This window comes from Rhinopithecus bieti, unplaced genomic scaffold, assembly GCF_001698545.2.
Source record: "Rhinopithecus bieti isolate Rb0 unplaced genomic scaffold, ASM169854v2 scaffold_23276, whole genome shotgun sequence".
Classification (NCBI taxonomy): Eukaryota; Metazoa; Chordata; class Mammalia; order Primates; family Cercopithecidae; genus Rhinopithecus; species Rhinopithecus bieti.
The window spans coordinates 380,189-394,381 of NW_016810868.1; the positions used below are offsets into that span (position 1 = coordinate 380,189).

Sequence of the window (14,193 nt, forward strand, 5' to 3'; positions counted from 1 at the left end):
ACCTGCAAGGCCCCCAACCCCTGCAACCTCCCTACCCCTGCAACCTCCCTACCCCTGCAACCTCCCTACACCTGCAACCTCCCTTCACCTGCAACCTCCCTTCACCTACAAGATCCCTACACCTGCAAGGCCCCCTACACCTGCAACCTCCCTATACCTGCAAGGCCCCTAAACCTGCAAGGCCCCCTACACCTGCAACCTCCCTTCGCCTACAAGATCCCTACACCTGCAACCGCCCTACACACCTGCAAGGCCCCCTAAACCTGCAATCTCCCTTCACCTGCAAGACCCCTATATCTGCAACCTCCCTACACCTGCATGAGCCTCACCCCGGCTGAGGCACAGGCAGAAGCGGGTGCAGGTGGAGCCTTTGCCAATGCCCTGGGCCCCCCTGCGTGTTGCATGGCCGGCTCTAACAGTCGCTCAGTCATCTGCCACCACCCAGCAATTGCTTCAGCATCCAGTCCCTGCTAGGGGACTCTGGGAAGGGGCATCCCGGCCAAGGCTGGTGCCACAGAGCAGTCCAGCTTCTGCAGGCAGGTTTGGGGTACAGTGGGGAGAAGGCAGTGCCCACCCCACCCTTGCCCTTCTCTGAGAGGCCTCTGTGGCCCCTCTGCCCCCTTCCTGGCCCCACAAGAGTGGAGGGGGAGACTTTGCCGGTGGGAGCCATCGGGCCCTCAACCCTCTCCCCAGAGCCTAGGGCCTGGCCTCTCCACTTACTGCAGGGCACCTCAGTTCCTGGGGGGCTGTCCAGCGGGGCACACAGGGCCTCCCTCTGTGGGCAGCTGTCCACCTCCTACTTGCCTATCTACACTCCCAATGCGGTAATGACCTTGGCACCCCCACCCACCTCCTATCCCCAATGTCCACCGTCAACCAGCCCTGCCTACTGGGGGGTGGCCCCTGAAACCCGAGGGCCCCCAGTGCTGCTCTGGGATCTAGACGCCCTCTTCCAGGGGATGCCACCCGACAAAAGCATCTATGACGTTTGAGTCAGTCACCCTTGGGACCTGGCGGCCCCTGGCCCAGGCTGGCTGCTCTCTTGTGAGGCTCCTAGGACAGGGACCGCTCCTCCCTTCCGCTCCCACCCCCAGCTTGTTGACAGGGAGCCAAGACCAGGCGGGTGTCTGCGACCCCAGCAGCCTCGAAACACCAGGCAGCAGCCTTGTTGGGAGTCCACAGTGTTTACTGGACTACCCCACGTGTGGTGTGGCCGTGGCCCAGCTGGCATGACCCTGGTCCTGGTCAGTCATGCCTCTGTTTCCCCTATACTCAGAGGCAAGGCTGTGGGGGGCAGGGCTGAGCCTGGAATAGCCCTTCCCAGTCCCCTCTTCTCAGCCCACCACCCATCCATCCATCAGCAGCTGTCACCGAATGGTAGATGCAGCCTGGGAAGGAGGTAGCACCTTTTCAGGAAAAGGGGTTAGGGAATCAAGACTGGACCCTACATGGTCTTGGTAGGGGCATGGGGGAGATAACAGTAAAGGAGTTTACAACATTTTTTTTTAATGAGAGATGACAGAAGAGCAGACAGATGAAAACATGAGTGTTTGTGGTGACTTCGGATGGGAGCGTGTGGCGCCTCGCTCAGTACTCTCCAGAAACCGCAGACACAGCGTGAAACCCGACAGCACGAGGGACCAGGACACCAAAGGGCAGCAGGTGAGAGGGCAGCAGCCCCTGGATCCGCAGCAGATGGAGGCACAGCTCCGGCCTCCACAGGTTCGAAAACACAGATCAAGTCAGTGGGGAAAAGGCCCCGGGGCGCTTGAGGCAGCTCAGACACCTAGGAGGCTCTGTGACTGACCCTCAGAGCCCCTCCCCAGTCTGGGAGCCAGAACACTGATGCCCCCAGCACCGGCAAAAGGCTGGGGTGGACTCCAGGTCGGCTGCCAGGGAAGCACTTTCTGCACGATGGATTTCTCTGTCTGCGCTCAAGGCAGTGGCCCCTGGTGACACGGCTACTGAGCCCTCCAAGCACAGCTCATGTGACTGAGGGTGTGTCTTCACTTTTGTTTTTTTTTTTTTTGAGACAGAGTCTCGCTCTGTCGCTCAGGCTAGATTGCAGTGGCGCGATCTGAGCTCTCTGCAAGCTGCGCCTCCTGGGTTCATGCCATTCTCCTGCTTCAGCCTCCTGAGTAGCTGGGACTACAAGCGCCCGCCACTGTGCCCAGCTAATTTTTTGTATCTTTAGTAGAGACGAGGTTTCACTGTGTTAGCCAGGATGGTCTTGATCTCCTGACCTCGTGATCCACCCTCCTCAGCCTCCCGAGTGCAGGGATTACAGGCGTGAGCCACCACGCCCGGCCGCGCCTTCACTTTTAATACACACAGCCACACATGGCCGAGTGCCTGTGCTGCAGTGGGGGCAGGGAGCCCTGGGGGACTTAAGCCAAGTGGGACCTCTGGTTCTAGGGGACCCTCTTGAAGGGATGGGTGGACATGAACCCCTCTGGTTCCGGGGGACCCTCTCGCAGGGTGAACACAAACCCCTCTCCTGTGCTGCTGCAGGAGACCTGGCTCAAAGACATGACTGAGACCAGAGCCCAGGAGAGATGACGCCACGCAGCCAAGATCGGAGCCTGAGGGAGATGACGCCACAGGCCCTCACTGGTGTGGCCAGAGCCTGCCCAAAGAGTGGGTGTGAGATGTGAGACACCCCTGCAAATGCTGAACCCCTGGTAAACAGCACCCTTGGATTCAGGGCAAACTAGAGATAAAGCCAATCGCTCTCTTCCTGGAGAATCTCAGGAAAACCGCTTAGATTCTAAGGGGAAGAAAAAATAGAAATCTCTCTAAGACCAGCAACAGTAAGTTCTGCAGGGCGGGTCATCAAATTAAACATCAGGCTAAGAATTTCATATGAAGTGGTTCCAGGCTGGTCAGACCCCGCGCACTGGATGAACAGCAGCACCAAGGGACATAACGATTCGATTTCCTCCCAATACATCATTTTATTTCACAGCACTAAACTCAAAAGAAACTATAAAACAGAATGAAGAGCTCTGTGCTCCTCACTCAGCCTCCCCAAAGATGAGTTTCAGGCAAGCACGGAGCGCGGGCAGTCAGCAGGGAGCCCCGGCAGGGCCAGGCCACTCAGCCCCACGGCCATGTCCTGTTTTTGTACTCCCTTGTTTTTCTGACTGACGGAAGCAGACACAAAGGAACTCACGCTAGACAACTCAGCATAAAGGTTAGACGCAAACAAACAGAACCCTACTGAGCGAGGCACGTGCGGGGTGGTGAGACCAAAACAGACGCTGTTCCTGGGGAGGGCACTCAGGTGTCCACCAGGTGTCCAGGGAGCCAGCAACACTGCGTCTCACGGGGGCAGGAACGTCAGGACCATAGTAGAATGATTTGTTAACCATATGTTTACATTTTAAGGACTTTTCTGTATGCATGATGCAACCATATATTTTTTTTAATTTTTTAATGTTTAAAAAAGAAAGCCAAAGAGAACACCAGTGTCTTTCAAAGGAGTGGCAAGCCAATTTCTCAAGAGGAAGAATGCAAGTCGGAAGACAGTGGCATCACTCCTTCCATGATCTGAGGAAACCACCAGCAACCTGGAATTCCAGGCACAGGAAGAATGTCTTCAAGAAGCCTCCACAGCCAGCGGTGGGCATGGAGAACAGGCTCAGCACGGCCCACCCTCACGGGCTCAACACAGCCACATTCATGGCCTCGCCCAGCTCCTGGGGCCATCGGGGCAGCGCTCATATAGCCCTTGTTCCCGTGGGCCCGTTCCCCCACGCGGCTCTGCACACTTGTGCCCCATCCAGGTCCATCCGCAACAGACCAGAACCACGCCGCACCCCTCACAAGGCCTCCCAGCCGGATGCCTGGCCCTCCACCCGCATCTGCTCTCGAGCCCCACACCACCAGCTCCTGCCTCTTCCAGACCACGCTCTCCTCCTCTTCCTCAGAGCCCCAACTATGAATGTCCTGGCATCACTCCTGCCCTGAACAGCCCACCCCTCGCTCCAGCTCTGCCTGTGTCCAGAAGACCACCCCCCACTCCCTGACCCCCGGTTGCCCCAGACCTCACCCCCTCCTATAAGCCTGTTCCCACCAGGTCAGCCACTTCCCTCATGGTCTCACCATGAACCACGGCCCACATGACTCGTCTCAAGGCCACCGCACTGCCTCTGAATCCTTTCCTGCTTCTCCCTGACATACCCAGCAGCCTCCGCGGCTCCTCCTGCATGGAGCTGGCCCCCAGTGCCTACCTCGGCTCAGCCCTTCTCACGACACACTTTCCTCTCAGCCTCCAGGAGCCCCCCACCAACCCCTGGCTTACTGGACCCCAGTTCACCTCAGCTGCTCCCTCCCTCACCCCCTGCCGAGCCTTGGCTCCCCCATCACCATCTCATTCAGTCCTGACCTTGGTAGGTCAAGTCTGCAAGTGAGACTGAGAGGAACCACTGAGGCAAAAAGTGGAAAGTTTGTAACTTCCAGACTAACATAGAGAAGAGAAATGGCACAATCAAAATAAAAATCAATTCAAAAGACGGCAAGAAGAACGACCAAAAAGTACTGGCTTCAAAAGGCTGGCACTCTGGTCTGAATGCGGTTTATTTATTGAGGTTGGGGGCCCCAATGAGGTTGGGAGGCCAGGCCTTTAAGAGGCGATGAGGCTGCGAAGATGGAACCACGCCTTTCTGAAAGACAGGGTCAGCCCCCAGGAATGGACCTGCTCCCGTGTGGGCAGCCTGGTCCGCAGCAAGGCTGTGCTGGAGTGTCTCCCTCTTGGTGCGGTTCCTGGCTGTGTTCAGGCACAGCTCAAGGGCCTCACCAGAAGTCACCAGAGGCAGCCCCTCGACCTTGGGCTTCCCAGCCTGCAGAACTGTGAGAAATAAATTTATTTTCTTTATAAATGACTCGGTCTCAAGTATTCTGTTACAGCAAGAGAAAATGGACTGAGACAGCTAGAAATTAAAACTACAATATAAGACATTACATATAAAGGACTAAAAGTTCCTATTAAAATACCAAGATGGTTAGACTAAATTTATAAAAATCAAGTTCTATGTTTAAAACACATATATCCAAAAACGAGGGAAAAAGGTCAGAATAAAAGGAGGGAAAAATCATTCCAGATAAATAGTAACAAAACACCATCAGTTACGACTCTGGAAACGGGGGACAGACTGAGGCAGCTGCACAGCAGGTGGGTGTGAGCACAGCAGACGGCGCGCCCCGTCACTCTCTCCTTCCCGGCCCTAAGAAAGGCAGAGACAGGTGCGGTCCGAGGGCACAGGTCCATCCCAGACAGTGGGGCCCGGGGGCCCCAACAGAACAGCCAGGCCTGCAAATCACCCTGCAGCTGACAGCCCTCGGCAAGCAATAGCTACCACCGGCTTTTTAGTAGTTTACTTTAAATATAAACAAGAATCACTGGGCATTTGAGGAAAACCTTTAGATAAGAAAAACTAAAACAAACAGAGCAGCATAAAACTTCAAAGTAACCATAATATCATCAGAGAACTAAGGAAGAACAAGAGACTACTGAAAGAGGAACTATCCGAGAGCAGAAAGGAATTCTTGGGATTTGAAAATGTGACCACACACGTTAAAAATCCCCCAGGAGCTGGAAGCTAACGGTGAGAACGCTGCCTAGAAGGCAGAACCAAAAGACAAGAAGACAGACCACGGCACGAAATCGGTCCAGAAGGTTCCACGCCTGAGTTACGAGAGGCCCAGGACACAGCTGAGACACATAGAGGACCCGGGCACAGAAGTCACACAGGAAATCCTCCTGGAACTGACAGGTGTGGATTTCTGCACTGAAAGGGCACAGCACATGCACCAAATGCCCTAGTGGATCTAAAAAGACCCATGTTACAACAAGGTGCAACTTCAGACCAGTGGGGTTCAAGGAAAGTTCCTCAAGTTTACAAATAATAGGTCACATGCAAAGGATCAGAAGTCAGACCGCACCAGACTCAAACCTGGCATCTGAGAAACAGGAGACCCAACACGGGCATCAGGGAAGGGACGTCACAGGGGGACAAACAGAGTTGTGTGTCTGAACCCAGAGAAAGCGGGCAGTGTTCAGATGATTCAGAATAAATTAGCAGGAGGCAGAGTCAACTCAACCAACAGAAACACAAGCCACTGATTAACGACAGACACAACATGCCTGGAGATGACACGGTTCAGCTTGAAAATGCACACATGATCTGATCTAAACAAAATGGGAGCCAGTCAACGGGGCTGTGGAAGGGCGTCCGTGCCTCTGCGAGTGCCTGGCTCCCCCAGGGGGAAGTCATGAGTGTAAAGAACCAAAACCAAAACTAAAGAAAGCAAATCAAGAAACAGCCAAACAGCAGCATGCTCTTCTCAAAGGCCGCGGTAAATGCCGGAAGAAACAGTGGGAAGCACTGATCCACCTGCAGGACTCGGGCAGAAAAGCTGATTCCGTGTCCGCTTCACAGTTCTATGGAAGAACCACAGTTCTATGGAAGAACCAAAAACGTGGTATGATTTTGCTTTGATAAAAATAAAGGAGAGCAGGTGAAGAGCCCTAGGAGGGCGCCGTGCCACCGAACCTGAACCAGCATGTGGCAGATGTCCACGTGTCCAGCCTCCGCCGCGGCGTGCAGTGGGGAGCGCTTATTCTGGTGCTCCATTTTGAAGTTGGGGTCAATTCCGTCCACTGTGAACAAACACAGTTTTATTAATGATTTCAGATGTAGCTACAGACTCCAGCTCAGGACTGTCACGATGGCTGGCAAGCACTCACAAATGACCAGCTTCCACACAAACAGCCACCTCGAGCCACGCTGCAACCCGCCCACAGCACCATCCTCTGGACTTGAGAATTGAGTGTGCTGGTCTCCTGTGGAATCGAACAGGCAGGTCCCTCTGTCAGAACTCCCTCGGCAAGGCACGCTCTTCCCTTTACCGCCCTGCTCAAACTCTGAGGTTCCTTCTGTGTTTCCGTGCGTCCTGGCCACAGCCGCCCCAGGCCCTGTGAGGCAGCTGACCAGGGCAGACATACCCTAGGGGAGCAAGCAAGGCCGGGGACAGAGGCCTGAGCATCGGTCACTTCCCAGGAGGTCTGAGGGGACAGTGAGCAATGGAGCAGTGAGGTGACCTTATTGTCATGTGAAATCTGTGACAAAAATGATTAAAAAACTGCTGGTCAACATAAATAAACCTTTTTTTAAGGGCAAATGGTTCCGCTTCTTTTTACTTGACGTACTGTCCAGTAAAGGGCTTCTTAATCATCCTTTTCAACCCTGAGACGTTGAACGTCAGAGAAATCAAGCCTAGAGCTATGAGCCCAGAGACCCGATGACCACTGGGAAGGCTCTATCTACTCTATCTCACAAGCACGCTTTTGGGTATTAGAAATCTAATGCAATCAGTCTGCCTGTTATAAATTGCCTATAGCCAAAGCCTACTTTGTCCACACCACAGCTGCTTTGATCAGCACAGGTGAGACACCAGCTGCCGCCATCACCACACATCTCAGCAGGGCCCCAACTCACTAGTTTTGCTTTTCCTTCATCTACATTTCTGCTTGATTTAACAATCGCATTCCTAATTCCTTTTTATAAATTAGAACTTCGTAGAGAATAGTTCTACCATCCTGCATAACTGAATATGAAAACCATAAAAAGCCTCAACACCAGTGGGCAACCTCTTCACACTCAGCAGAGAACTCAGAGACACAGAAACAGAAAACCAAAATGAGACCAGCCTTCTGAGGAAGGGGTAACAACTGCTCTCGGCTTCTTTCAGTGCCACAGGGCTGGTCGCGTGTGCCCGGGTGGCAGGAAGGAAGGCACTTACCCAGCATGAGGAGCACCTTCTGAAGCTCCCCTTGCCTGGCGGAGAAGTACAGCTGCTTTGGGTGGAAGCGAAGCTTCTTGGGTCTGTGGGAAGCACAGGACAACAGTTGGGTCAGCATGGGGCTCCGCGTCCCACACGTGAAGCTGAAGGCTGGAAGGCCCAGGGGACGTCTGCCCACCAGCCCCACAAGCTCAAGTGCAAACCCACCAGTCTTGAGATATCTCATGGTAAAAGCTGCAGAACAAGAAACTGCCTTCCCAGTCACTGCAGGAGAACACTACACACTGTGAGGCCTTTACACAACATGACGACAGAACCAGCGCAGGAGGCAGGGGAACAGGGTCACGGCAGGCCCCAAGGACCTCATCTATGCTCAGCACAGCCAAGACCAGCCCCAGCCAGGATGAGCCCACACAGCGTGGTCATGAGTGAGGGCACAGCTCACACTACAGAAGATGCCTGGGGCAGTGAGAGCTGGCAACACTGGCACTTTTGCTTTGAAACCTTAACTCGATGACTAAGCTGATAACTGATATGGTTTAGACCTGTGTCTCTCCCAAACCTCATGTTGAAATGTGACCTCCAGTGTTGGAGGTGAGACCTGGTAGGAGGTGACTGGATCCTGGAGGCAGATCTCTCATGAATGGCTTCGCGTCATCCCTCCCCCTGGTGATGAGTGAGTTCCTGCTCAGTCAGTTCCCACAAGATCTGGTCACTTAAGAGTATGGGAGCCTCCCCTTCTCTGTCTCTTGCTACTGCTCCTGCTTTGCCTTCCACCATGACTGTAGCTTCCTGAGGCCTCCCAAGGAGCAGATTGGCCAGCATCACGTCTCCTGTACAGTCTGGAGAACCGTGAGCCAATTAAGCCTCTTTTCTTTATAAATTATCCAGCCTTAGGCATTTCTTTATATTGACACAAAAGCAGACTAACACAATCACCAAGGGATGGGGGAGAGAGTAGGGGTCGGGAACAGTCTGGGGTCTGGTCAGTGAGCAGGGCCTGTGGGCATCGGCAGATGGCACCGTCACTTCAGGAACAGGCTCAGAGGTGAGGTTGGAGGCAGACAGAGGGGAGCTCCAGGGAGGAGGCCAACACAAGCCTCAGTGCCACAGTGCCCCCCTGGGGGGGCAATGCTGAGAGAAGGATGAAGAGGGTTGGTCTGCCTCCCAGTTGGGGGGCAATGCTGAGAGGAGGACGAGGTGGGTTGGGTTTTTGCGAGCTGTCAGGAAAGCCTGGAGGGCCCCTTGGCCCAACCCTTGCATTGCACAGATGTGGTGGGGCCTGGGAGGAAAATGGTGCCAAGGCAGCAGAAGTAGTGTCTGCTCTCATGACCTAAGGGCAGTTCAGGGTCAACAGCAACCAGGAAATGTTTGTCAAAGCTCACCAAGACTACCTCCTCACTTAGGACTTCAAAGGTGTCACATGTTGCTCTTAATATAATGCAGAGGACAGTAATTTGCAATGACTTCCCAAAATAGTGTGAAAATATACAAATTATTCTAATAAACAGCATTAATCAAAAAGCTGAAAAGTGCTAAAATGACGCCATGGGGAAAAACACGGGGTGCACATTAAAACAGGCCCTGAGACATCTCTGCAATCACGCATCAGGTCTTACTTTTCTGAGTCGAGGGCGATGAGAGCACTCTCCAAGGTTTCCTTCCCTGGTCCCTGGGAAAGGCCAGGGGTTGGCCTCCCGAGCCCAGCAGGTCCCGTTGGATCAAAGCCCTCGGACATGTGGGAGGCTGTACCCTGCAGCTTGTCGTCCTCCGAGAGCGGTGGCCCAGCAGCACTTCAGTGGGAGGAAATCGGGGAAACGTTTATGAAAACATGAAACATGGCCTGTTCCGACTCTGACTGCCCCAGTGTGCTGTTTTCTAAGTGAGAGCTGCAGATTTGCTTACTGTCCGCTGAGTCCCTGGATGCAATGGTTCAGGATTCAGAACCAAATCTCCTGAGAACACCAGAGCAGCTTTTCCTAGACTTCTGGGCAGCGTGTTCAAAATCATTCTCATGAATGAGCTTCAAGCTGAATCTATCAAGTCCACTGCCCACCCCCAAGAAAAGGAAATCCCACTGGAATTTTGATTCAAAGTGCATTAAATTTACAGGATAATGGGAAGGAATCACCTTAACATGTCCACAATTTGAGTCTCTTTTAAATAATCTTCAAGGAAGTTTTCGTTTTCTTTATATTAGTGTCACATTTAAGTTCTTTTGTTCTGCTGGGTAGTGACAGATTTTGTTGCTGTTTTGAAAGGATCTCTTTCGTAATTTAATTCTCAGGTAGGAAACTTCTGGTAAGGAAGAAGGCAAGTGGCTTCTACCTCTTCTTATCAGATCCTCTTACTGACTCTTGAGCTCTAAAAAGTTCTCAGCTGTTTCTACTGGACTCTTTCAGGAAGACAACTATATCTGTCTAATATGAATACTTCTAATTATTTGATACTTTTTTTGTCTTCAGCTAAGGCCTTCAAACCTTAATGCCACAGAACTCAGTCACAGACTGCAGCAGCTACCACTCATCTATCGCCTGTGTACTGACGGGACTGTGCCGGCAAGAGAAACACCACAGTGCTACATCAATGGGGGTGCTGTGAAAACCGGTTCAAAACAGGCAAATGGATCTACATAACCAAACTGAAAGAGAGCAACGTATGTACAAATGGCAATAAATGAATTTCAGTGTCTTAATGTCAGAAATCACCATGAGCATCAGCATCAGCTCAGAGACTTCTGGAAAAAACAGCAGAAAGCAATAATGTTAAAATAACAACTGAAACCTTTTCAGGTGAACGACTGGAGAGCCCAGCCAGAGCCTGTGCCAGGTACCTGCCCGTTGTGGTGTCGGCCCTGCCCTCCAGGGCTGAGCCCTTCTCCTGCCCGGGGACTGGTGTCACGGTAGAGGTGGTGTCTGCTTTAGCTATCGTCACCTCTTTGGCCTTGGAGCTCTCCTCCCCACAGTGGGGACAATAGCTGGCGTTATTGACTCGAGAGGCACAGTCTTTGTGGAAACGGTGAGAGATGCTGCTCTCGGGCTGACACTCCATAAAATTACCCTAAAAATGGGAGGACAAAAAAATGTTTTGTTTTAATTGGGGTTAGTATTTGGAAAAATAAAGTACTACTAAACTGGCACCGCATCCCACATTGGGCGGTCTGCAGAGTGAGCCATGGGTCGGGGTGGGGTCCAGTCTTGGCCTGAGGCATCGTTAAGGAGGAGGAACGATGCTTCCCGTGGTGCTCTCACCCCACAGAGAGGAAGCTGAAGCCAGACAGAGGTCACTTGGCTGCCTCCGACCCACCCAGGCCCAGGAAAGCTGAGGCTGCCCACAAAGAGAAGGCCTAAAGAAGGACCCAGAAGGCCCCTATTCTGAAGGGCGGATAGGGACAGGGCCTGACGACAGAACCTCAGGGCACGGCATCAGCTGGAGCTGCCCCAGTGCTCGGCAGTGTAGCAGATGTGGTTTGGCGACCCAGGTGAGCCTCGGGGAGGGGCACACAGCCATAAGAACAGCATTTTCTTGCAGAAAGTCAGAGATAAACAGATGTAGCAGAAGCAAAAAAAGGATGTTTGAAGATGGGGAGGACATACAAGGTGTGAAGTCCAAAGAAAAGCCCCCAAAAGTGGAAGCTCTTGGCTCAGGTTCACAAAGGGGCAGCGGGGCATCTCTGGGTGCCTGAAGCTCACACCCAAACACTCACACACACAGATGCACACACACAGATGCTGACAGGCAGAGGCTCACACAGATGTGCACGCACACACACACATACACTCTCATACATGCACAAGGATGCCCACACAAGGGAGCTCCATAGGGAAGCAGCCCATTCTCAGGGGGCCCTGGGCATGGCTGAGCACAGATGCTTGACAGTGAGGTCACGGATGACCCAAGATCCCAGCAGAAACAGCCCAGGGCACAGCAGGGTGGCGCTGCCTCTCCTGGGAGCTGCGTGCTCTGTACACCCTCGTCATGGGTGGTGAACGTCCTCAGTACAGCCTCCACCTGGAGTCTTCAGTGCGTCACAAGCCCCTCACCACTGCTCTCAAGCCCCAGGGTCTTAGACACCTTCACCCCTGACCCCCACTTCCCTCCTCCGGCCTGGAAGTCCAGGTCACACCGTCCCAGTCATCTCCGAAAGCGGCTTGCAGGTGGAAGGAGGGAAATGGGGGTTGGAGGTGAAAGTGTCTAAGGCACTGGGGCTCGAGAGCGGCGGTGAGGGGCTTGTGACACACTGGAGACCTCCAGACAGACACCAGACCTGGGTCAAGCTGCTGGACCACCCGACAGCAGGTGGACACAGGACAGGAACCAGCACCAGTGAGCAGACAGCAAGCCTGTGGAGGACACAGAGGCCGCCCGACTGGGCTCTTACCGCTGTGCAGAAGTAGCCACAGCCGGGACAGCACTGGTGCTTCACCATGCGGCCCCGGTGGTCTTCACACAGCACAAGGAGTGGGGCCTTGTTGGATGGGCGCATCAGCTCATACTTGACCACGCTGTTTGTGCACCGGCCCAACTGCAATCAGACAAGACTGGTGGTCAGTGTCAGAGTCACGAGAGGCCAGCATTCCCTCCCACCAGGCGCTGGGCAGTGCAGGCACAAAGGAGCTGCTCAGCAGGTGTGGGCTGACTGAGCCGAGCCCTGCAAGGCCAGCTTGGCTTTGTGGGTACCTGCTATATGTCTGCCAGCACCGGGGACACACAGGGAGCCTAGAGACAGAGACGCCCACCATCTGCACAACCAGCAGATCCAGGGGGCCAGGCATACCCACTCCCACCAGATCCAGGGGCCAGGCGTGCCCACTCCCACCAGATCCAGGGGGCCAGGCGTGCCCACTCCCACCAGATCCAGGGGGCCAGGCACACCCACTCCCACCAGATCCAGGGGCCAGGCACGCCCACTCCCACCAGATCCAGGGGCCAGGCACACCCACTCCCACCAGATCCAGGGGGCCAGGCATGCCCACTCCCACCAGATCCAGGGGCCAGGCACGCCCACTCCCACCAGATCCAGGGGGCCAGGCGCATCCACTCCCACCAGATCCAGGGGCCAGGCACACCCACTCCCACCAGATCCAGGGGGCCAGGCACACCCACTCCCACCAGATCCAGGGGGCCAGGCACGCCCACTCCCACCACATTCAGGGGGCCGGGCGTGACCACATCCACTCATATGTGCCTATCAGAGGGCCAGCTGCTCAACTCTGGCAGAAGTCAAGGAAGATTCTGAGGCGAGAGGGGCTCTGGGCTGGGTATCAAGGAAACATGAACATACACCTGGCAGGAGGGTCCAGGCCATCACAGGCCAGCAGTGGGCAATGGCATAATGAATCTATGGGAGCCCCAAGGATTCTAGGGCAGCCAGAGGAACCTGCACACGGGGCAAGGAGCAGAACACAGAGTCCGGGGCCTGCCTGGGGGACATGGTGAGTGGAGGGTTCTGAGAGGACCAGGACTTGAAGGCGCCTGTGGAGGTGAAAGCACTGAGGGCACCCAGGATGACAGGCACTCTGGAGCGCACCGGACAAAGCCTTACTGGTTTGGTATGGAGAGTTCTCTGATAGCCAGTAAGAAAACAAGAAGTAGGCCCCCCAAAAATAAGCAAAGAATTGAGTGACAATTCACAAAAGAAGAACTACAAACGCCCCCAAAGGAAATTACACAAAGAAATTCAACGTAAAAAGCCTCTGACATTCTTCCCATTTGGTCTGGCACACTGCAAAGCTGGTGTCTGTGGGTCTGCAGCGATGACATACCATCACTGTGAGTTCTATCCCAACTTCATGGCAAACAACTTGGAGACATGAATCAAAAAGCTTACAAATACATAATCTTTTTTTAAGACTCCACTTGAAGACAAAATTAAGTGCACAAGCATGTATCTAGAAGGACCTAGCTTTTGCAACAACAGAAAAGTAGGAGCAACCAACCTGTCTACCTGCAAAAGAGTGGCTGCAGGGCACGCCCGGGTGGCATAAATGATCTACCCTGAAGCCAGCAAGAGACTTCCCGATGCCCAAATGAGGCTGTATTAGAATCATCCAGGAGATTTCTTAAAAGACAGTCTGCACACCACCCCATACCTATGGAACAGGACCTGAAAGGCATAGAACCAGGGCATGTACGTCCTGCAAAAGTGCCCCCTCCACACCACCAGCACCAAGTGCTTCTGCGTGAATCCCTGCTTCAGGACCAGCGGCTGCAGAGCACTTGTAGCTACTGACTTTGAAAAATATTTACATAGGCTGGGCGCAGTGGCTCAAGCCTGTAATCCCAGCACTTTGGGAGGCCGAGACGGGCGGATCACGAGGTCAGGAGATCGAGACCATCCTGGCTAACACAGTGAAACCCCGTCTCTACTAAAAAATACAAAAAACTAGC

General features: G+C 53.7%; 2 protein-coding genes across 7 annotated transcripts in view; one reads left to right on the forward strand and one right to left on the reverse strand.

Annotated features, from left to right (window-relative positions):
* LOC108542828 (forkhead box protein H1-like) overlaps nt 1-2,052 on the forward strand; it is a 3,154-nt gene extending 1,102 nt beyond the window's left edge. Inside the window, 1 exon segment of the mRNA XM_017892989.1 lies at nt 420-2,052. Within this exon segment, the coding sequence (XP_017748478.1) occupies nt 420-1,403 (984 nt within the window). The 3' untranslated portion in view covers nt 1,404-2,052.
* EHMT1 (euchromatic histone lysine methyltransferase 1) overlaps nt 1-14,193 on the reverse strand; it is a 182,478-nt gene that overhangs the window by 52,459 nt on the left and 115,826 nt on the right. For 5 of the 6 annotated variants that reach the window (XM_017893066.1, XM_017893067.1, XM_017893068.1 and 2 more), the window contains 5 exons: nt 12,185-12,328; nt 10,637-10,863; nt 9,423-9,596; nt 7,804-7,886; nt 6,555-6,661 (listed from right to left, as the gene is read on the reverse strand). In XM_017893066.1, coding sequence (XP_017748555.1) covers nt 6,555-6,661; nt 7,804-7,886; nt 9,423-9,596; nt 10,637-10,863; nt 12,185-12,328 — 735 coding nt within the window. Of the gene's footprint in view, nt 1-4,562; nt 4,850-6,554; nt 6,662-7,803; nt 7,887-9,422; nt 9,597-10,636; nt 10,864-12,184; nt 12,329-14,193 lie in introns of those variants that run through there. The other variant, XM_017893070.1, reaches the window with a different exon arrangement.